The sequence below is a fragment of the Delphinus delphis genome, chromosome 3, assembly GCF_949987515.2.
Source record: "Delphinus delphis chromosome 3, mDelDel1.2, whole genome shotgun sequence".
NCBI classification, from domain to species: domain Eukaryota; kingdom Metazoa; phylum Chordata; class Mammalia; order Artiodactyla; family Delphinidae; genus Delphinus; species Delphinus delphis.
In genome coordinates this window covers 130,640,438-130,663,538 of record NC_082685.1, presented here as the reverse complement: position 1 = coordinate 130,663,538, position 23,101 = coordinate 130,640,438, and the positions used below count along the sequence as shown (strand labels likewise).

Below are 23,101 nucleotides of genomic sequence, written 5' to 3'. Positions count from 1 at the left end.
GATTCAGACACATTATGGTCAGGTACTGCCTTAGTTCTATCCAGTGGAGTAGGACTAATTCTTTTATTGGTCCACTTTTCAGAAGGTGCTGAAGTCAGAAGTTAGTTTCCTCCTAAGGCACAAATATAGAAGAGGTTTGACTATTTTTAGTTCAGTTATTTTATCTCACTTAGAAAAGTGTACAGTAGTTTGGTGCATTATCCATTTAAAGGCAACATATATAGTCATTAAGATTCTGGGCATTAGTGTAACTTTGCTTTCATTTTTCCTACAAAAGCAGACTAATTTTCAGTATGGGAAATTTTCATGTATATGCTGAAACCTGCTCTCATACTCTGGGTTAGGAGAACATAAAGAGATGTTTAAGAAATTCACCAGGTTTATAGACACCTTTGAAAACCTGGTGAGGACTGCTGTGGAAACCAGTCTGGTACTTATTCAAAAAGTTAAATGTAGAATTACTATATGACTCAGCAGTTCCACTCCTAGATATACTACTCCAAAGAATTGAAAACAGATACACAGATACTTATACATGAATGTTCATAGCAGCACTATTCACAGTAGTGAAAAGGTAGAAACAACCCAGAAGTCCATCAGTTGATGAATAGATAAATAAATCTGGTTTATCTGTACAATGAAATATTACCCAGCTGTAACAGCAGTGAAGTACTGATACATGCTACAGTGTGGGTGAACCTCAGAAACATGCTGAGTAAAAGAAGCCAGACTCAGTAGGTGTGATTCCATTTGTGTGAAATATCCCGTATGACTTCATTTATGTGAAATATCTCAGGTAAATTCCTAGAGACAGAAAGATTGGTGGAGGCCAGGGGATGTTGAGAGGAGAGGAGCAAAAAGTAACTGCCTAATGGGTATGGGGTTTTTGGAAGGATGAGAATTATGTTTCAGAATCAGGTAGAGGTGGTGGTTGCACAACATAGTGAATGTACTAAATGCCACTGAATTGTACACTTTAAAATGGTTAATTTTATGTTGTATGAATTTTACCTCAATAAAAAATGTGATGAGGTATATATTTGTATGTACATACCATATTTTATAATTTCAGGGAGTGGTTCATGGATCTCAGATAAAGATTTCCCCTAGGGATTCAAGGACTTAAGGTAAACTCCAGCTTTAGCTGGTAACTGTAGCAAGTGTAATATTTTATTTATAAATCTGGTGCTAGGGTTAACATTTTGGTACCAGATTATCTATGTAATTGAGTAGTTTTCTGACCCTGGTGTTTTTTTTATTTTATTCAAAGCCTTTTTTAAAAGCTTTATTAGTATGTAATTTAAATATTATTAAATTCACCCATTTAAAGTATACAGTTCAGTGAGTTTTAATAAATTTGTACAGTTGTGCAACCCTCTCCAGTTTTACACTTCCATACATACGGTTTTGTTACGTGTGTTTGCTTTCAACCTACTCCCACCTCCAACCCTAGGCAAACACTCATCAGCTTTGTCTAAACAGTTTTGCCTTTTCTAGAAGTTTCATGTAAATGAAATCATGTAATGTGGAGTCTTTTGTGGGTTTTTTTTTTCCCTGTTTAGAATAACATTTTTGAGGTTCATTCATGTTGTATATATCACTAGTTCATTTCTTTTTATTTATAAGTAGTATTACATTTTATGGATACCTGACATTTTATTTACCTATTCAGTTGATAGACATTTGAGTTGTTTTGTGTTTTTGACCATTGTGAGTAGTTCTGATATAAACATTCATGTACAAGTCTGTGTGTGGACATGTTTTTATTTCTCTTGGGTAGTACCTGTAATTGCTGGGTTTTATGGCAAATATATATTTACCTGTTCAGTAAATTGCCAGACTGTTTTCCAAAGTGGCTGTACCATTTTGTGTTCCTACCGATAATGGATGAGGGTGCCAGTTTCTCTGTGTCCTTACCACCTCTTGTCATTATCTTTTTTTGATCATACCTATTTTAGTGGGTATATAGTAATGTCTCATAGTGGTTTTGAATTTCTGCGATGACTAAAAATGTTAAGTATCAATTTCCTGTGCTTATCTTAAATATCTATTTCAGTCTTTCGCTGATTTTTACAATTGAGATGTTGGTCTTACTGCATCATAAATAATTCTTTAAACTATCTTAATGGTATCTTTTGTAGAACGAAAGATTTTTATTTTGATGTTCAGCTCAGTTTTTTCTTTTATGGATTGATTATGCTTTTGATGTCAGTACGTAAGACATTTTTGCCTATCCCAATATCACAAATATTTTCTCATATATATATATATTTTTTGAGGAAGTTTCTATTCTTAGTTGGGAATAAATGAAAAAAATTTTAAAACACCTATTTGAATGGCTATTATCGAAAAGACGAGAGATAACAAGTGTTGGCAAGGATATGAAGAACAGGGAACCTTTGTGCACTGTTGTGGGAATGTAAATTGGTACAGTCACTATGGAAAGCAGTGTGGAGGTTTCTCAAAAAATTAGAAATAAGAGTATAATCCAACAGTCCCACTTCTGGATATATATCTAAAGGAAATGAAATTAGTATCTCAAAGAGATATCTGCATTCCTATTATTCACAATACCCAAGACAAGGAAACAACTTATGTCCATCAACAGATGAGTGGATAAAGAAAATGTGATATCTGTCTGTCTGTATCCATATACACACACACTGTCGATCACAATGGAAAATTATTTAGCCATCAAAAAAGGAAATCCTGCTATTTGTGACAGCATGAATGGACCTTGAGAGCATTATAAGTCAAATAAGTCAGAGAAAGACAAAGACTGTGTGATCTCACTTTTCACGTGGAATCTAAAAAAGCTGAACGCATTGAAACGGAGTTTCAATGATGGTTGCCAGGGTCTGGGGTGGACGGGGTGGAGGAAGTAGGAAGATATTGATAAAAGGAGACAAACTTCCAGTTACAAAATGAGTAAGTTTTGGGAATCTAATTTAGAGCATGGTTATTATCTTTAAAAATACTGTGTTATACACTTGAAAGTTGCTAAGAGAGTAGATCTTAAATGTTTTTACCAGAAAAAAACCAAAGGTAATTAGGTGATGGAGACGTTAATTAACCTTATTATGGTAATCATTTCACAATATATATGGGTAACAAATCTTACAGTATATAGTTTAAACTTACACAATGGTACATGTCAATTATATCTCAATAAAGCTGGGAAAAATAAGTGTATTGAGGATTAAAAAAGAAGCATTGTATTTTATCAAATCTTTTTTCCATCTATAGAGGCAAGGATATGGTATTTGCTTTTTACTCTGTTAATGTGGTATATTACATCCGTTTTTTGTTAAACCATCCTTATATTTCTGAAATAAACCTGGTTGTTTATGGCAGATGATCATCTTATATGATGTTGCCAGTTTCAGTTTGCGCATATTTTGTTCTGGAATATCTTTGAATCTTATCTTCATGAGGGATTTTGGTGTGTAATTTTCTTTTCTTACAAGGTCATTGTCTAGGTTTGATACCATGTTAATACTGACCTGATAATATAAGTTGGGAAGCGTTCCCTCCTGGTCTGTCTTCTGAAAAGATTTGTGTAGTTTTGGTATTTTCTCTTTAAATGTTTGACAGAATTTACTAATGAAGCCATCTAAACCACCTAGGCTTTTCTTCATGGGAAGATTTTTTAATTCCTAACTCAGTTTGCTTTCTTCTTGAGTCAGTTTTGGTAATCTGTGTCTATCAAGGAATTACTTAAAGTGGAATTAGATTGATTTTACATTATTCTTCCTGTCTAATGTGTTTAAAACTATAATTTTCTCTCTTAGTACTGCTTTACATGCATCCCATAAATTTTGGTAGTTACATTTTATTTTTAATTCAATTCATTTTTTAGTTTCTCTTGGTTTCCTCTTATGTTTACTTTTCAAGCATTTGGTGATTTTCCATACACCTTTCTGTTTTGGTTTCTAATTTAATTTCTTTGTGGTTGGAGAAGATACTTTATGATTTTAATAATTTGATTTAATGATTGATGTGGTTGATTTTGTTGTTTTTCAGTAATGTGTCTCATGTCTTAACAGGCTTCTATTATATTTAACAAACATTTTTTAGTATACTATTTTAATTCCTCTGTTGATTTTTTTTTTTAGCTTTGAGTTATGTTTTTAGTGATTACTCAAGGGCTTACAGTATACATTTTTAACTAAATTACAGCCACAATTTCTGTAAAATATTGTTACCTTGCTCTAATATTTCTTCCTCCTTTTTTTCTGCTATTTTTGTCACATATATTTCAACTATATGTTATAAATCCAGTGTAATGCAATGTTAAAATAATGTTTTTGCTTTAAACAGTCTTATGTTTTTAAAAATATTAATTGAATAAAAGAGAAGCACAAACCCTATACAGTCTTGTATTTACCCACATATCTATCATTTTTAGAACTCTATTCTTTTCTCTGTATTCGAGTTAAAGAATTTTTTAAGAATATTTCTTCTGGGGTTGATGTGTTAGCAGTAAATTTACTCAGTTTTTATTTGTAAATGTCTTTATTTTGCTTTTATTTTTGAAAGGATAATGTCACTGAATATGTAATTCTTGGTTGACATTTTTTTTCTTTCAATATTGGATACTCATTTGGCTGACATTGTTTCATTCTACTGCATTATTTCCCATCAGAAGTAAGCCTTAATTATGATGGTATTCTCGTGTATGTTTTGAGTTGTTTTTCTCTTGCTGCTTTGAACACTTTCAGCAGTTTGACTCTGAAAGTTTCTAGGTGTGTTTCTAGGTGTGATTCCAAAGTTTTTCCTGCTTGGGTTCATTGTGCTTGTGGTATCTATAATGTTTTTTAAAACAAATCTAGGAAGTTTTTTTACTGTTATTTTTTCAAATATTTATCTTGCGTCTTTCTCAGTTTGGAACTTATGTTTGGACACTTGAGGTTGTCGCATAGATCTTTGAGTGTCTGTTTATTTTTCTTCTATTTCTCTCTTTAGATTTGATAATTTCTGTTGATCTATCTTCATATTTAGATACTTTCTTCTGCCATCTCAGATCTGCTCTTGAGCCACCTAGTGGATTTTTCATTTCAATTATTGTACTGTTCATCTGTAGAGTTTTCATTTGGTTATGTTTTTATAGTTTCAGGTGTCTGTTGAGATTTCCTATTTGTTGAATCATTGTCCTATTTCCTTTAATTCTTAGAACATGGTTTCCTTACATTTTTTGGACATGTTTGTTATAGCTTTTTTGTTTTTGCGGTACGCGGGCCTCTCACTGTTGTGGCCTCTCCCGTTGCGGAGCACAGGCTCCGGACGCGCAGGCTTAGCGGCCATGGCCCACGGGCCCAGCCGCTCCGCAGCATGTGGGATCTTCCCGGACCAGGGCACGAACCCACGTCCCCTGCATCGGCAGGCGGACTCTCAACCACTGCGCCACCAGGGAAGCCCTGTTACAGCTTTTTTGAAGTCTTTGTCTGCTAAGTCCAACATCTGGGCCCACTCAGTTTCTTGTGACTGCTTCTTTTTCTTAAGTATTGATCACTTTCCTGTTTCTTTTTATATCTTCTAATTTTTTGTAGCATCTGTATATTCTTTTCTCTTTCATGTATGTCTCTTACTATTCATATTTGATCACGTTTGGACAACTTTTAATTTTTTTATTGTTTATTTCACTGGGGGCGTGGTTGGGATAAATTTTTTTGTAAGTAATTAATTTATTTTTATTTATTTATTTTTGGCTGCATTGGGTCTTTGTTGCTGCACGCGCGGGCCTTCTCCAGTTGTGGCGAGTGGGGGTTACTCCTCATTGAGGTGTGCAGGCTTCTCACTGTGTTGGCTTCTCTTGTTGCAGAGCATGGGCTCTAGGCGTGTGGGCTTTAGCAGCTGTGGCACATGGCTCAGCAGTTGTGGCTCATGGGCTCCAGAGCACAGGCTCAGCAGCTGTGGCACACAGGCCTAGCTACTCCGCGGCCTCTGGGATCCTCCCGGGCCAGGGATAGAACCTGTATCCCCTGCAATGGCAGGCAGATTCCCAACCACTGTGCCACCAGGGAAATCCCATATTTTTATTTCCCCAAATAGGTTATAAGCCTGTTGTGGATAGGAACTGTATCTTAAGTAAGGAGGATCTACCATGCTGCTAAGTTTAGTCCTGATTTCATGATCTATTTTTAAATACTTAACTCTGCTGAATTTTCTTCAAAAAGGAAAAACTATATTGTATTCTATTAATCTCTGCAGAAGAACTATTGGAACCTGCCTTAATTTCCAGTCAAGGACAGACTTGATGGGACTTCCCTGGTGGTCCACTGGTAAAGAATCCACCTTACAATGCAGGGGACGTGGGTTCGATCCCAGGTCAGGGAACTAAGATCCCACATGCCACAGGGCAACTGAGCCTGCATGCCACAACTACCAAGTTTATGCACCTCAACTAGAGCCTGTGTGCCGCAAACTACAGGGCCTGTGCACTCTGGAACCCATGTGCCCTGGAGCCTCCACGCCACAACTAGAGAAGGGAAAATCCACACACCATAACTAGAGAGAAGCCCACACACCTCAGTGAAGATCCTGCTTGCTGCAACTAAGACCCAACACGGCCAAAAATAAAATTAAAAATTTAAATAATAAATAAGTCTTTAAAAAAGGAAAGGTTTGCCGACCAAAAAAAGGTCAGAGCTGTTTATTTAAACTAACAAACAAACAAAGGACAGACTTGATAACTAATACATGTGGGGAGAGAATACATATGCATTAACTTATTTGTGAAACTCAAACTCATTTTCCAGTGTTTCCTAAGTATTTATACTCTGTGTATGTATAAATTGACAGGCAGAGGCTCTGTAAACTTTTGGAGGCCCATCTAGAGAAACAAATGTGTTTTACTTCCAAGAAATAGGGTAATAACCATTAGTAATCCATTGGTATTAGTAATTAAGTTACATTAACTCCAAGAGACCAGCGTTTAAAACGTTCTTATTCATTTAGACCACTATTCTTCACATTTATCATCGTTATTACTATTATTATAGTTTGTTGAAAGTAAATAGAATAAGACATTAATATTCTGCAAAGTCTATCTAAGATACGTAATTAGGGAAAGTTTGGACACTATATATGAATAGAATTTTTTAAATCACATACTTCTAAAGAAGTATGGTTTTGTAAATTCTTTATTCTTATTTGTTTTCACATTTTTAGATATGCCATTGCATTGGCCTTAAGGGAAAAACAGCGTGTAATATTTACTAGCCCAATTAAGGCCCTGAGTAACCAGAAATACCGTGAAATGTATGAAGAATTTCAAGATGTTGGTCTGATGACTGGAGATGTTACTATTAATCCTACAGCATCTTGTCTTGTTATGACCACAGAGGTAATTTATATGGTGTCTCAATTTAATTAAATTAATTTTCCTTTTAATTAATGTGGTTATTCAGTTAAAACAGATAATGTTTTATTACTTGCTCTGTATCAATAAAAATGTAACATTTTGCTGTCTGAGTAGATTTACTTGAAAGGGATAGAGTTCATCTTAAAACAAGTTCTAGTAATTGAATTTAGTTGTAAATTACCAATATTTCTGTTATTTGTCATAATATAGATGCAGTTTTTTCTTCACAAAATATTTTTAAAGGTGTATTATCAGTGACTTGAAAATAATTTGATGGTTTTATATAATTTCAAGGATTTCAGTACATAGTTTCGAATATGTAGTGGCTCCTTGTTCTGTGTGATTTTTTTTCTTCTGTATCTGAGTGTTGATACAAATAGATAACTAACTTTTTAAAACACCCAGTTATGTTTAGCTTCTTTCCATAATCACAGTTAAGTTTTGCATATCTTTGTAACATCTTACATTTTGGACACTATTAGCTGTCTTTACTAAGTATTTTTGTACATGCTTGAATTATATCATTGCATTCTACAAAGACATGGTACACTAGAGAGTGTAAATTAGCTTCTGGCTTTTAGAGTTACCCAAAAGCATTGCTCACTTTTCATCTTGGTGCCTAAAGTAAGTTTATTTTCCATTCTCAAAACTTTCTTCCATCCGTGGAAGATGTATTTAACTCAGAAATCAGAATAACGGTTGTTAGAAAGTATTCATACTGGTAAGATGAGGTAGAAAAAATGGTAACAGTATAAGATCCATTGTGTTAGATAGAAGATAACTTCAAGTTATTCTCGTATTCTAGCAAGTGTAGGTCTTGGGTTAAGTGCTGTACATGCAAGGAAGTGGCTTCTTATTCAGGATATATGGATATGGAGATGATAATTGTTTCCATGGATTATATCTGATTACTTACTTGAGAAGTCATTTATTTTGGATTTAGGGAAGGAATATTATGTACTTTAGAGAGATGTATCTCCCTAAAATTATTTTAATCTTTCCATTAAAAAAGAATATCCAAAATTTCTTGTTAGATAGAAGAGCTTTTGGTATGTCAGAATCCTGCTAAATCTTCTCCTTTTTCTTTAGATTTTGAGAAGTATGCTGTACAGAGGTTCTGAAGTTATGCGAGAAGTTGCTTGGGTCATATTTGATGAAATTCATTACATGAGAGATTCAGGTATATTCTGTAGTGTTGTTGAGATGTGAGCATGTATTTTATTTAAGAATGGCATTAGGTAGGGCGGAGTCAAGATGGTGTACTAGGAGGACGCGGAATTCGCATCTCCTCACAACTAGGGCATCTACCAGGTACCAGTGGGGGACCATGGACACCTAAGGGACAGGAGGAAACCCCAGTGACCGTGTAGGATGTGGGGCGTGGGGGGAGTGAAGTGGGAGGAGAAGTGGAGGCAGGACAGGACTGACATCCCTGAGGGGCGGCTTGGGGAGGGAAAGGGATCCCACACCCAATGCGGGAAATTGGGGAACCATTGGGAGGGCAGAGGATCAAAAGGGATCATGGCCAGGTTTCCCCTGCCCAGCTGGACCCCCAGGAACCTGTTGAGATCCCGGGCCTGATCCTCTGCCCACCTAGTCTCCCTCCAGCCACGTGGGTCCTGAGGGAGTGGGAGGGAGGAAAGGGGGAGCAAAAGTAAAGGCCGGACCTCTAGGATGGCACCCCTGAGGGGTGGCTGGGGGAGAGAAGGAGTTCCTGCACCCAGCAGGACCCACCCACGATTAGGGGTCCAGTGGCAATGGGGGAGACCCCAGGGGAGACGGTGGGGGAGGGGCGTGAAAGAACAGAAGGGAACGGGGCCAATGCTTTCCCTGTCCACTTAGGCACCAGGAAGCATTTTGGGCTCCTGGACCTAATACTCTGCCCTTGGAGCCTCCCATCTACAGCACAGAGCCCAAGCCCCGCCACTATAACCCCAGCCAGGGCCCTACTTCTGCAGTTGGAGAACCCCTCCAACGAGCTGGGCCTAAACCCCACCCACACACCCTCAGTCAGGGCCCTACCTCCTAACTCCTGAACCCAACACTCCAGAGGCCCTCCTTTCGACATGCTGCCTCTCCCCTTCTGCACAGGCCCCACCCCACCCTAAACTCTGCCACTACCTAAGTTCCACCCCCTACCTAAACTGCGGCCGCATAGCCAAGGCTTTTTCCTTTTTGTTTCCTTTTTCCTCTCTCAGATTGGGGTTCTGTTTTACGTTGTTAATTCGTTGCTGTTGATTCTTTTCTATTTTTATTTTTCCTAATAAATCTTTTATATTTCTACTTTTATTTTATTCTTTATACTTTGTTAGTGATCTCTCCTTTTGACTTGTTGTCCACCCCCCCCCTTTTTTTTCCTTCTGCTGTGGTTTTATTTCTCCTTGTTGCAGTTGTTTCAATTATAGTTTTATTTTTCCTAATATACCTTTATCTTTCTGATTTTATTTTCTTTTATGTTCTTGATATTGTACTGCTCCTTTTTCCTTTCTTCTTCTTTTTTTTTTTTTTTAACTGCACCATGAAGCTTGCAGGATCTTGGTTCCCAGGCCAGAAGTTGGGCCCGAGCTCTTGTGGTGGGAGCTCCAAGTCCAAACCACTGGACTAACAGAGAATCTCGGACCACAGGGAATATCAATCTGAGTGAGGCCTCCCGGAGGTGCTTATCGCAGCATTAGGAACCAGTTCTATCTAACTGCCTGCAAACTCCAGTGATGGACATCTCAGGCCAAACAACCAATAAGACAGGAATGCAGCAGCACCCATCCAAAAAACAAAAAAAAGAAATGGCAAAAATATGTAACAGACAAAGGAGTAGGGTAAAAACCTACAAGACCAAATAAATGAAGATAACATAAGCAGCCTATCTGAAAAGGAATTCAGAATAATGATAGTAAAGATGATCCAAAATCTCAGAAACAGAATGGAGAAAAGACAAGAAACAACAAGGACCGAGAAGAACGAAACAGCAGACAAGCAGTGATGAACAACACAATTACTGAAATTAAAAATACTCTAGAAGGAATCAATAACAGAATACTTGAAGTAGAAGAACGGATAAGTAAGCTGGAAGATAAAATGGTGGAAATAACTGCCAGGGAGCAGAATAAACAAAAAGGAATGAAAAGACTTGAGGACAGTCGCAGAGACCTCTGGGACAACATTAAATGCAGCAACATTCGAATTATAGGGTTCCCAGAAGAAGAGACAAAGAAAGGAACTGAGGAAATATTTGAAGAGATTATAGTCAAAAACTTCTCTAACATGGGAAAGGAAATAGTCAAGTCCAGGAAGGACAGAGACTACCATCTGGGTAAACCCAAAGAGACACACTGAAACACATATTAAACAAACTATCAAAAATTAAATACAAAGTAAAAATATTAAAAGCAGCAAGGAAAAAATAACATACAAGGGAATCCCCATAAGGTTAACAGCTGATTTTTCAGCAGAAACTCGGCAAGCCAGAAGGGAGTGGCAGGACATATTTAAAGTGATGAAAGGGAAAAACCTACAGCCAAGATTACCCTACCCAGCAATGATCTCATTCAGATTCAATGGAGAAATTAAAACCTTTACAGATAGGCAAAAGTTAAGAGAATGCAGGACCACCAAACCAGCTTTACAACAAATGCTAAAGGAGATTTCCTAGGCAGGAAACACAAGAGCAGGAAAAGACCTACAAAAACAAACCCAAAGCAATTAAGAAAATGGTAATAGGAATATACATATTGATAATAACCTTAAATGTAAATGGTTTAAATGCTCCAACCAAAAGACATCAATTGGCTGAATGGATACCAAAACAATACCCATATATATGCTGTCTACAAGAGACCCACTTCACACCTAGGGACACGTACAGACTGAAAGTGAGGGGATGGAAAAAGATATTCCATGCAAATGGAAATCAAAAGAAAGCTGAAGTAGCAATTCTCATATCAGACAAAATAGACTTTAAAATAAAGACTATTACAAGAGACAAAGAAGGACACTACATAATGATCAAGGGATTGATCCAAGAAGAAGATACAACAATTGTAAATATTTATGCACCCAACATAGGAGTACCTCAATACATAAGGCAAATACTAACAGCCATAAAAGGGGAAATCGACAGTAACACAATCATAGTAGGGGACTTTAACACCCCACTTTCACCAATGGACAGATCATCCAAAATGAAAATAAATAAGGAAACAAGCTTTAAATGATACATTAAGATGGGCTTAATTGATATTTATAGGACATTCCAACCAAAAACAACAGAATACACTTTCTTCTCTTGTGCTCATGGAACATTCTCCAGGATAGATCTTATCTTGGGTCACAAATCAAGCCTTGTTAAATTTAAGAAAATTGAAATCATATCAGATATTTTTTCCGACCTCAACACTATGAGACTAGCTATCAGTTACAGGAAGAAATCTGTAAAAAATACAAACACGTGGAAGCTAAACAGTGCACTACTAAATAACCAAGAGATCACTGAAGAAATCAAAGAGGAAATCAAAAAATACCTAGAAACAAATAACAATGAAAATACAGCGACCCAAAACCTATGGGATGCAGCAAAAGCAGTTCTAAGAGGGAAGTTTATAGCAATACAATCCGACCTCAAGAAACAAGAAAAATCTCAGACAACCTAATCTTACACCTAAAGCAATTAGAGAAAGAAGAAGAAAAAACCCCTGAAGTTAGCTGAAGGAAAGAAATCATAAAGATCAGAAATAAATGGAAAAGAAATGAAGAAAACAGTAGCAAAGATCAATAAAACTAAAAGCTGGTTCTTTGAGAAGATAAAGAATATTGACAAACCATTAGCCAGACTCACTAAGAAAAAAAGGGAGAAGACTCAAATTAACAGAATTAGAAATGAAAAAGGGGAAGTAACAACTGACAATGCAGAAATACAAAGGATCATGAGAGATTACTACAAGCAACTGTATGCCAATAAAATGGCAAACCTGGAAGAAATGGACACATTCTTAGAAAAACACAGCCTTCTGAGACTGAACCAGGAAGAAATAGAAAAAATAAACAATCACAAGCACTGAAACTGAGACTGTGATTAAAAATCTTCCAACAAAAGCCAAGGACCAGATGGCTTCACAGCCAAATTCTATCAAACACTTAGAGAAGAGCTAACACCTGTCCTTCTCAAAGTCTTCCAAAATACAGCAGAGGGAGGAACAGTCCCAAACTCTTTCTATGAGGCCACCATCACCCTGATACCAAAACTAGACGAAGATGTCACAAAAAAAGAAAACTACAGGCCAACGTCTCTGATGAACATAGATGCAAAATCCTCAACAAAATGCTAGCGAACAGAATACAACAGCACGTTAAAAGGATCATACACCACGATCAAGTGGTTTATCCCAGGAATGCAAGGATTCTTCAATATATGCAAATCTGTCAGTGTGATACACCATATTAACCAAATTGAAGGATGAAATCCATATGATCATCTCAATAGATGCAGAAAAACCTTTTGACAAAATTCAACACCCATTTATGATAAAAGCTGTCCAGAAGAGAGGCATAGAAGGAACCTACCTGAACATAATAAAGGCCATGTATGACAAACCCACAGCCAACATCATTCTCAATGGTGAAAAACTGAAACCATTTCCTCTAATATCAGGAACAAGACAAGGTTACCCACTCTCACCACTTTTATAGTTTTGGAAGTTTTACCCACAGCAATCAGAGAAGAAAAATAAGAGGAATCCAAATCGGAAAGAAGTTAACTGTCATTCTCTCCACATGACATGATACTCTACATAGAGAATCCAAAAGATGCTGCCAGAAAACTAGTAGAGCTAATCAATAAATTTGGTAGAGTAGCAGGGTACAAAACTAATGCACAGAAATCTCTTGCATGCCTATACACTAATGATGAAAAATCTGAAGGAGAAATTAAGGAAACACTCCCATTTACCACTGCAACAAAAATAAAATACCTAGGAATAAACCTTCCTAAGGATACAAAAGACCTGTATGCAGAAAACTATAAGACACTGATGAAAGAAATTAAAGATGATACAAAGAGAAGGAGAGATATGCTGTGTTCTTGGACTGTATGAGTCAACATTGTGAAAATGACTGTACTCCCCAAAGCAATCTACAGATTCAGTACAATCCCTATCAAACTACCAATGGCATGTTTCACAGAAGTAGAACAGAAAATTGCACAATTTGTATTGAAACACAAAAGATCCCAAATAGCCACAGCAATCTTGAGAAAGAAAAACAGAGCTGGAGGAATCAGGCTCCTGGACTTCAGACTATACTAGAAATCTACAGTAATCAAGACAGTATGGTACTGACAAAAACCAGAAACACATATCAATGGAACAGGGTAGAAAGCCCGGAGAAAAACCCATGCACATATGGTCACCTTATCTTTGATAAAGGAGGCAAGAATATATGATGGAGAAAAGAGCATCTGCAATAAGTGGTGCTGGGAAAACTGGACAGCTACATGTAAAAGAATGAAATTAGAACACTTCCTAACACCATACACAAAAATAAACTCAAAATGGATTAAAGACCTAAATGTAAGGTCAGACACTAAAATTCTTAGAGGAAAACATAGGAAGAACACAATGATACAAATTACAGCAAGATCGTTTTTGACCCACCTCCTAGAGAAATGGAAATAAAAACAAAAATAAACAAATGGGACCTAATGAAGCTTAAAAGCTGTTTCACAGCAAAGGAAACCATAAACAAGACCAAAACACAACCCTCAGAATGAGAGAAAATACTTGCAAGTGAAGCAACTGACAAAGGATTAATCTCCAGAATATACAAGCAGCTCATGCAGCTCAATATCAAAAAAACAACCCAATCCAGAAATGGGCAGAAGACCTAAATAGACACTTCTCCAGAGAAGATATACAGATTGCCAACAAACACATGAAAAGATGCTCAACATCACTAATAATTAGAGAAATGCAACTCAAAACTACAATGAGGTACCACCTCACATCTGTCAGAATGGGCATCATCAAAAAATCTACAAACAGTAAATGCTGGAGAGGGTGTGGAGAAAAGGTAACCCTCTTGCACTGTTGGTGGGAATGTAAATTGATACAGCCACTGTGGAGAACAGTATGGAAGTTCCTTAAAAATCTAAAAATAGGACTACCATATGACCCAGCAGTCCCACTACTGGGCATATACCTTGAGAAAACCATAATTCAGAAAGAGTCATGTACCACAATGTTCATTGCAGCACTATTTATAATAGCCAGGACATGGAAGCAACCTAAGTGTCTATTGACATATGAATGGATAAAGATGTGGCACATATATACAATGGAATATTACTCAGCCATAAAAAGAAACGAAATTATTTATAGTGAGGTGGATGGACCTAGAGTCTCTCATACAGAGTGAAGTATGTCAGAAAGAGAACAAATACCGTATGCTAACACGTGTATATGGAATCTAAAAAGGAAAAACCAAGGTTCTGAAGAACCTTGGGGCAAGAGAGGAATAAAGACACAGAGGTAGAGAATGGACTTGAGGATATGGGGAGGGGGAAGTGTAAGCTGGGACGAAGAGTGAGAGTAGCACTGACATATATACAGTACCAAATGTAAAATGAGATAGCTATTGGGAAGCAGCTGCATGGCACAGGGAGATCAGCTCGGTGCTTTGTGACCACCTAGAGGGGTGGAATACGGAGGGTGGGAGGGAGATGCAAGAGGGAGGGGATATGTGGATATATGTATGCATATAGATGATTCACTTTGTTATGCAGCAGAAGCTAACACAACACTAAATCAATCATACTCCAATAAAGATATTAAGAAAAAAAAAGAATGGCATTAGGAATTTTGAACAAGTAGTTGTTGATCTTCCATGTGAGTAGAGTTCTTATAAACTAACTTGTGGATAACATGATGTGCTATTTCCAGTAGGATCTCATTCAGTTACAGCTTCTTAAAAAGTAACAACTTCTGGGTGTAAATGCAATTTCACATTTTAAAAATGGAATTAAAATTAGTTCCCTCTAATAGAGAGCTCTCTAGTATAACTAATGTTAAAGAATTTCTAAAACTTCTAGCCTACAAAGTTAACATTCTTGATTTTTATTTATTGTTTTTTTTAAATAAGTGCATGTTTATGGTAAAAATAAAATGAGGATTATGAAATAAAAATGAGCAAAAAATTTATCCCTTTACTTGAACTTTTGCACTACTGTAATGGAAAAGTAAGTTTACTTGGAATTTTGGGTGGAACTTGGAGGGCGAAAGTTAACAAACACATTTAAAAGTTAAATGTTTAATATGTACACACTTAAAGCTTAGTTTTTATTTGAATTAAAGCAGTGAGTTAACCTGTATTCATAGTGAAAGTAATAATACAAGTTAAAGAAATCATTTACCCTTTCTAGAAATTTCACTTTTGTGAAATTCATAAGATTAGGTTCTAAACAGTTATTTTGGTTTTTAAATCATGAATCCTGTATTGATTTGTTCATTTATGGGAGGGAAATTCTCACATGGATTTTTCCATTTTTTTTCCATTTGACTTATAGTTTTGTTGTTTATCAAATCTTTCATCTCTGGAGCTCATGATGGTAATTTAGATGAACGATGCTATATGCTGTAGTAATGGTGTTTCTTTGAAATTTGTTACTGTGACTTTCTATAAGCCAACAACTTATGCTTCTCTAAGTGAGATGGAAATACTGTTTCCATTGTCCTGGGACTCTTGTTAGGCTGTTTGAACAGGATTCAGTTTGGCACTGCTTTTTGCAGGCTGTTATTTCAGAGTACATTGTGTTTATGCTGGTTTAGTCTACTAATTTTCTACTAAATGAATCCATGGTTAGAACTAAAGTAGTTTACAGTAAGGGTCTGTGGCTAAAAATATCCTTGTGCAACATGGTCTGTATTTCTAATTATTGAGCTTGAGAGAAAATAATAAAGTAACATTGAATTCCAAGGTGTATTTGTATTTTTCAGAGCGTGGTGTTGTGTGGGAAGAAACTATTATTTTGCTTCCTGATAATGTTCACTATGTCTTTCTTTCGGCTACTATTCCAAATGCCCGGCAGTTTGCTGAATGGATTTGCCACTTACACAAACAGGTATTTTCTTTCCCTTTTTTGATGTTTTCCATATTTAAAATGTTACAAGTTGGCCTTACTATATCCTGTACTTCGTTCCTGATGCTGCCTAGAATAAAGACATTTTAATGTGAAACTACTTTTTAAATCGAGCAAGCTTATCAAAATCAACCGACTAATTTTTTTGTAAGTGTGAATTTTCTGAGTCCCATCTCAAATCCAATACATCAAAATCTCTGGGAGTAGGGTCTTGGGTTTTGAAACCTTTAACTTTTAAATGCTCCCAAATTGATCATGATGACCTGCCAGGTTTGGAAACTATCTATTCATACAATGAACCATGAGTACACAGTAGAGAATTTTCTCTAAGAGCTCGGTACTGGGAAAAAGCTGGGCATTTTCTGAGAGTGTGAGTTGATTGTTTTCATGTGAATGCAGACTTTTTACTGACTGTATTTTCTTTTTGTTTTTCTAGTCTAATTTTAGCAGCATTAAAGGACCTTATAACAAGCTTTTGTTCATGTGTACTAAATTTATTCTTGGTTTTATTTTTCTGCCCTTATTTTTCCTTTATACCAGAATGCTGAAAATTTATTTTTTATCCATTTATAAGCTCTCTAATGGCATTTTTGTAACATCATGTTGCTTTTGTAGGATAGAAACACAGTGGGTCTTCTGGAGGAGTTAGATCAACCTGCTCTTTTAGTAAAGCTTTGAAAAGTCTCTGGGCTAGAAAAGTTCTATTTTACCTCAGGGAGCATTCTGTGTCACCATTACTGCTGCTAGGGAGAAATTGAAGTCTTCTTTAATTATGGCATCACAGGTCTAGGGTATGGATCCAAGATCATATGGAAACTCAAATCATGTATTGATATTTATCCCTGATTAGGGAATTAGTAAAATTGAACAGATGGTAGTATAATTTGATAGACCTCATTTTTCCCCATTTTTCTCTTCCTGACTTAAGGGTTTTTTTAAAAAAACTTTTTTCTTTTTGAAATGTTGAATTCAAAAATTTGTCTCCTTAAGGTCTTTTAGGTAGGTCATATACATGGTATTATTTTGAAGAAATAAAATATATGGTTAATTACTTTTCTTTGTTTTTACAGCCTTGTCATGTAATTTACACAGATTATCGGCCTACTCCATTACAGCACTACATTTTTCCAGCAGGGGGAGATGGTCTGCACCTTGTGGTTGATGAAAATGTAAGGGAGTAATTATAATTCTTATATCTATAATATCATACTTTGCTGTTTATAGCCATTTTTCTTTAAACTAGAGAAGAATGGCAGAGATCCGTTTTTTTTCTTAAGTAGTTTTGTGGTCCAGAGTTATTGTTGGTTTTTTGTGTATGTATTTTTATTTCAAAAATTATATTTAAGACTCGTATTTTTTAATGCATGAATTAGATTTCCTTCCTTTTCCAGTATTTTTTAAATGCCTTGAGAATAAGGGACTCTGGACATGTTTCAGATATCTTATGTTTTGCTTTTCCCAGTTATATTATTATATTAAATTATTTATTATTTGAGGAAGCTTTGTTTTGAGGTATGAAAAAATATTTGCATTATGATTAGATATTAAGTTACACAGAAAAATTTTGTGATTCCAGGGTGACTTCAGAGAAGATAATTTTAATACTGCGATGCAGGTACTTCGAGATGCTGGTGATTTGGCAAAAGGAGATCAGAAGGGGAGAAAAGGAGGAACAAAAGGTAATTTGGAACTTTGTTTTAAGAGAATTTTACATGTAAATTGTATTTTCAGATTACATTTTTTGGGGTTTTTTTATTTAACTTTTTTCCCCTCAGGAGGCTGTATAAAGATCTAGATAGTGTATGATAAAATTGGGTGAATAAAGTTTTAATCTCTTTTTCCTCTATGACATTTACTGAGATATAGTTCATATACAATTCACCCATTAAAGTATACAATTCAACAGTTATTAGTCCATTCACAGAATTATGCAGCTGTCCCCACAGTTTTTTTATTGAGATACAATTCACATATCATAGAAGTCACCATTTTTAAGAAGGGTACAATTAAGTGGATTTTAGTATATTCACAAAATTGTGCAACTACTATCTAATTCTAGAACATTTTCATTAACGCAATAAGAAACCCCATACCCATTAGCAGTCATTCTTCATTTACTCCCAACCTCTTCCCCACCACCCCTCAGCCTTAGGCAATCACTAATCTACTTTCTATTTCTATTTTCCTTTTCTAGACATTTCATATAAATGGAATCATGATATATGTGGTGTTTTGCAACTTAGCTTGTTTTCAAGATTCATCCATGTTATAGCATATGTCAGTACTTCATTCTTTTTTATAGTCAAATAACATTCCATTGTATGATTTTACCACATTTTATTTATTCATTCTTCAGTTGATGAACAGTTAGGTTGTTTTCAACTTTTTGATTGTTGTGACTAATGCTGCTGTAAACATTTGTGTACTACAAGTTTTTGTGTGAACGTGTTTTCTTTTCTCATGAGAATATACCTAGTGCAATTGCTGAGTCATATGATAATTCTATGTTTAACCTTTTCAGTAACTGCCAAGTTATTTTCCAAAGTGTCTGCCCCATTATACATTGTCATCAGGAGGATATGAGGTATCCATTTCTTCCACATCCTTGCCAGTACTTTAATGTAGCCTGTCTATTTGATTATGGTCATCCTAGTATGTATGAAGTCATATCTCAGTGTGGTTTTTATTTACATTTCTCTGTTGGCTAATGAAGATCCTGTACTTACTGGCCATTTGTTTATCTTTGGAGAAATATCTATTCAAATCCTTGGCCCATTCAAAAATTACAGTCTTTTTGTTGTTGAGTTGTAAGGATTCTTTTATACTCTAGATACTAGACCTTTATTAGATATCTGATTTGTAAATATTTTTTTCCATTCTGTGAGTTAGAGTTATCTTTATTGTTGGTGTCTGTTGAAGTACAAAAGTTTTAAATTTTGGTGAAATCCAGTTTATCAGGTTTTTTTTTTTTCTTTTGTGGCTTATGCTTTTGGTATCATATCTAAGAGTGCCTTGCCTAACCCAGCATCATGAAGGTGCACTCCTATATATTTTTTAAGAGTTTTGTAGTTTTAGATTTTACATTTAAGTCTTTAATCCATTTTGAGTTAATTTTTGGATATGGTTTATGTACCTTTTTTGCAGGACCATCAAATGTGTTCAAGATTGTGAAGATGATTATGGAAAGAAACTTTCAACCTGTAATTATTTTCAGTTTTAGTAAGAAAGATTGTGAAGCCTACGCACTTCAAATGACCAAATTAGATTTCAACACAGGTACTATATAGTTTCAGTATAGTTTTAATGTTACGTGAAAATTAGCGTAAATATATTTCTGGTAAGACATTTTTGTGTATTGTTAGAATTTGCAGTTCACCTTACAGTTACAGCAGTAGTTACATCACATTTGTAAAAGCTTTAAGGCCCTCAATTTATCATTTCTTTTCCTTTCTTCTGTCTTCTTTTATTGGAAGGTAAGTATAATACATTGTTTTATATAAAACCCAAAGACCCCTAGTAAGAAATATTAGACTCATACCTTCTTATACTTCATTGCCATAGCTCTTTGGTTATTGTGGTTTTCTGTCTGATAACTTAAGGTTAGTCTCTTGGTCAGACTACCTTCTGTTATGTTTCATTCTTCTAGAAATCCAAACTGGGAAGACCTGCCCCTGTACCTAACTGTGGTATAATTTTTGAATAAAGTAAAATAACTTCTAGCAAATGAATATATTATTCTCATTTATTAACTGTAAATGTAACCATATAAAAGTCACACAGCTAGATAGTAGCATAGCCTAGGCAAAAATTGCAGCATGCCAAATACCAACCCAGTTGTCATTCATTTCGTCCTTTTACATATCTGATCCTGTGCAGTGAGAAGTAAATAATATCTTCAGTCATGCAGAATCAAATTTCAGTTGTCTTGTTTTCTTTATCAAGGCACAGAACTAATCCCATGATTTTAAAGCTAATTTTTACTTTTCCATGGGTAAAAAATAACAAATGACAGATAACCCATATACCCTCCTAAAGCCAATAATATATATATTTTTTGACTGAGTGAATTGCTCTTAGAAATGTTTTCTTATAACTACCAGTGCTGTATGTGCTTGATGTTGCAGGGTTATATATTGATAAAGTCAACAAATATTTATTGACAAATAGTCACTTTATAAGAAGGCAGTGTAATGGTTAAGAGCATAGGCTTTGGAATTGCTGACGTAACGTTAATACCAATGCCCATTATTTGCTCAATGCCTTACTTTCCTTAATAGTGAGTAATAATAATCCCTGTGTCCTATAATTTTTTGACTTAAATATTGCATGTAGATACCTAGCGTAGTTACTGTTACTGCTTTTATAAGATAGTACTTTTTACTCGTGGACTAACTCTGCTAGATCTGTTTTGAAAGGCAATGAATTTTATTAAATAATTATGTAGAAAATTTGATCTACTTTACCTTCTGCCTATCTAAAATAATGAGTCTTTACTTTTACTCTTTATAGACTCTTATTCTTTGCAGTGTGTGAAATTTGTTATCACTGACTCATTTAGATACTTATATACCCTTGGGTTTTCTCTCTTAGATGAAGAAAAGAAGATGGTTGAAGAAGTATTCAGTAACGCAATTGACTGCTTGTCAGATGAAGATAAAAAGCTCCCTCAGGTGTGTGTTTTATGTCATTAAGTAGACTGTGGCTATTAACAGATAGTGTATATTCACTTTGTATTTCCTGGATTTGTTACTATATTATATATTTCACTGTTTGCACACTGCAGTAAATATGTTGCATTGTGCACTGAAATGATAACCTTGATTCTTATTTTGAACTTCTAAGAAGGTGACAAAAGGAAACATTTGCTGCCTTGAAGAAACTTTTCTCTGAAAGCTAGCATGATCTGGAAATTATTGCTTCTGTTCCTAATACTACAGAATTTTTAATGCTAATTTGAAGTCAGTGAATTTCTTAATTCATAAGGCTACCAAACAAAACAATAGAGCAAACCTAAGTTTAATGAGAAATTTGATTTCTACTTTGCTTTAATTAATTAAAGTGGTTTTTTCTTTTGACTATTAGAATTGCCTTAGGAGTTCTAAAATATACTGATGTCTTGTTGCCACTCCAGAGATTCTGATTTAATTGTCTGGTGTGTGTCCTGATCGTTAGAATATTTCAGAAACTCGCCTGGTTGTTCTAATGTGCATCCGAAACTGAGAACTAATGCTTTAGCCCAACCTAATACTATATGATAGTTTTATTTTGTGAAAAGAAAAATTGGAAGGTCATACTCTGCTTACAGATGTTTGCTTTGATTTGTGTGGGATTTATGATAAGACTGCAATTGCATGTTTCTTGGTATTTAAAATGGTATTTAATTTATGAAATCTTATTGTAATTTTTCTTTCCAGCTGAATTATTAGTATCTAAGGGCTGAGCCATGTCTTTATACATACTTGTTATCCTAGCACACTTCTAATAGTAAAATTTAATGGTATTTAATAGTGTTAATGAACTCTTCAGTAATTCATTTGTTTTTAGATAAAGTACATATTTATATTAAATATGCTTTATAGTTATTTATTTTCTTTTGGTTTGAGTTGGCTAGTATTTTTTTTTTTTTAATTTATTTATTTTGGCTGCATTGGGTCTTCGTTGCTGTGCACAGGCCTTCTCTAGTTGTGCCGATCGGGGGCTACTCTTCATTGTGGTGCACAGGCTTCTCACTGCAGTGGCCTCTCTCGTTGTGGAGCATGGGCTCTAAGCACGCGGGCTCAGTAGTTGTGGCTCACGGGCTTTAGAGCACGGGCTCAGTAATTGTGGCTCACGGGCCCAGTTGCTCCGTGGCATGTGGGATCTTCCTGCACCAGGGTTCGAACCCGTGTCCCCTGCATTGGCAGCCGGATTCTTAACTACTGTGCCACCAGGGAACTCCTGGCTGGTATTTTTTAAGTTTATTTCATGCAGATGCAAACTTTGCTGTCATAACCTTTAATTTTTTTAGAGGAGATGAAGTAATGCTGGAAAATTTGAATGAGGAAGCAAAACATTTATCAAGTTTATTTAAACATGCCTTTCATATTAAAGCTAGGACAGAATTTTATTGTGTTTTAAGTTTAATTGTGGGAATATGGGTTTGCTTTCTAGTTTTTCTGGAAAAGTTATATAAAATTTCTTTAAACAGCATTCTTTCTTGATTACTGATTTTTCTTAATTTTGTTAGTTTCACATTTTAAAAGTTCTTTTCCTCACATCTTTTTAAAAATAAAATTGAATCCAATCGTAGGTTGAACATGTACTTCCTCTCTTGAAGAGGGGCATTGGTATTCACCATGGTGGTTTACTTCCTATTTTGAAAGAAACTATAGAAATTCTCTTTTCTGAAGGATTGATAAAGGTATGATTTTATTTTATTTATTATGCCCTAAAATTGTGTTATGTGAGCAGTTTGAAAGTTATCAAGAACACTGTTTGTAGGCAACTTTTTTTTAATTGTTATTTAAGTAAGTCGAACAGAACGGCTTAGGTAATGAACTTATTTTTGTATACAGTGTTATACTTCATAAATTTTGGACTATAGGTAAAAGTCATTTGTTTCTTTTCCTAGTCTT

The 23,101-nt window shown here is 35.3% G+C and overlaps 1 protein-coding gene across 1 annotated transcript in view; it reads left to right on the top strand.

The window, feature by feature from the left end:
• MTREX (Mtr4 exosome RNA helicase) overlaps window positions 1–23,101 on the top strand; it is a 136,842-nt gene that overhangs the window by 33,883 nt on the left and 79,858 nt on the right. The window contains exons 6-13 of the mRNA XM_060009488.1: window positions 7,171–7,345; window positions 8,453–8,543; window positions 16,345–16,469; window positions 17,558–17,656; window positions 18,064–18,166; window positions 19,632–19,763; window positions 21,078–21,157; window positions 22,777–22,887. Coding sequence (XP_059865471.1) covers window positions 7,171–7,345; window positions 8,453–8,543; window positions 16,345–16,469; window positions 17,558–17,656; window positions 18,064–18,166; window positions 19,632–19,763; window positions 21,078–21,157; window positions 22,777–22,887 — 916 coding nt within the window. The remainder of the gene's footprint in view (window positions 1–7,170; window positions 7,346–8,452; window positions 8,544–16,344; window positions 16,470–17,557; window positions 17,657–18,063; window positions 18,167–19,631; window positions 19,764–21,077; window positions 21,158–22,776; window positions 22,888–23,101) is intronic.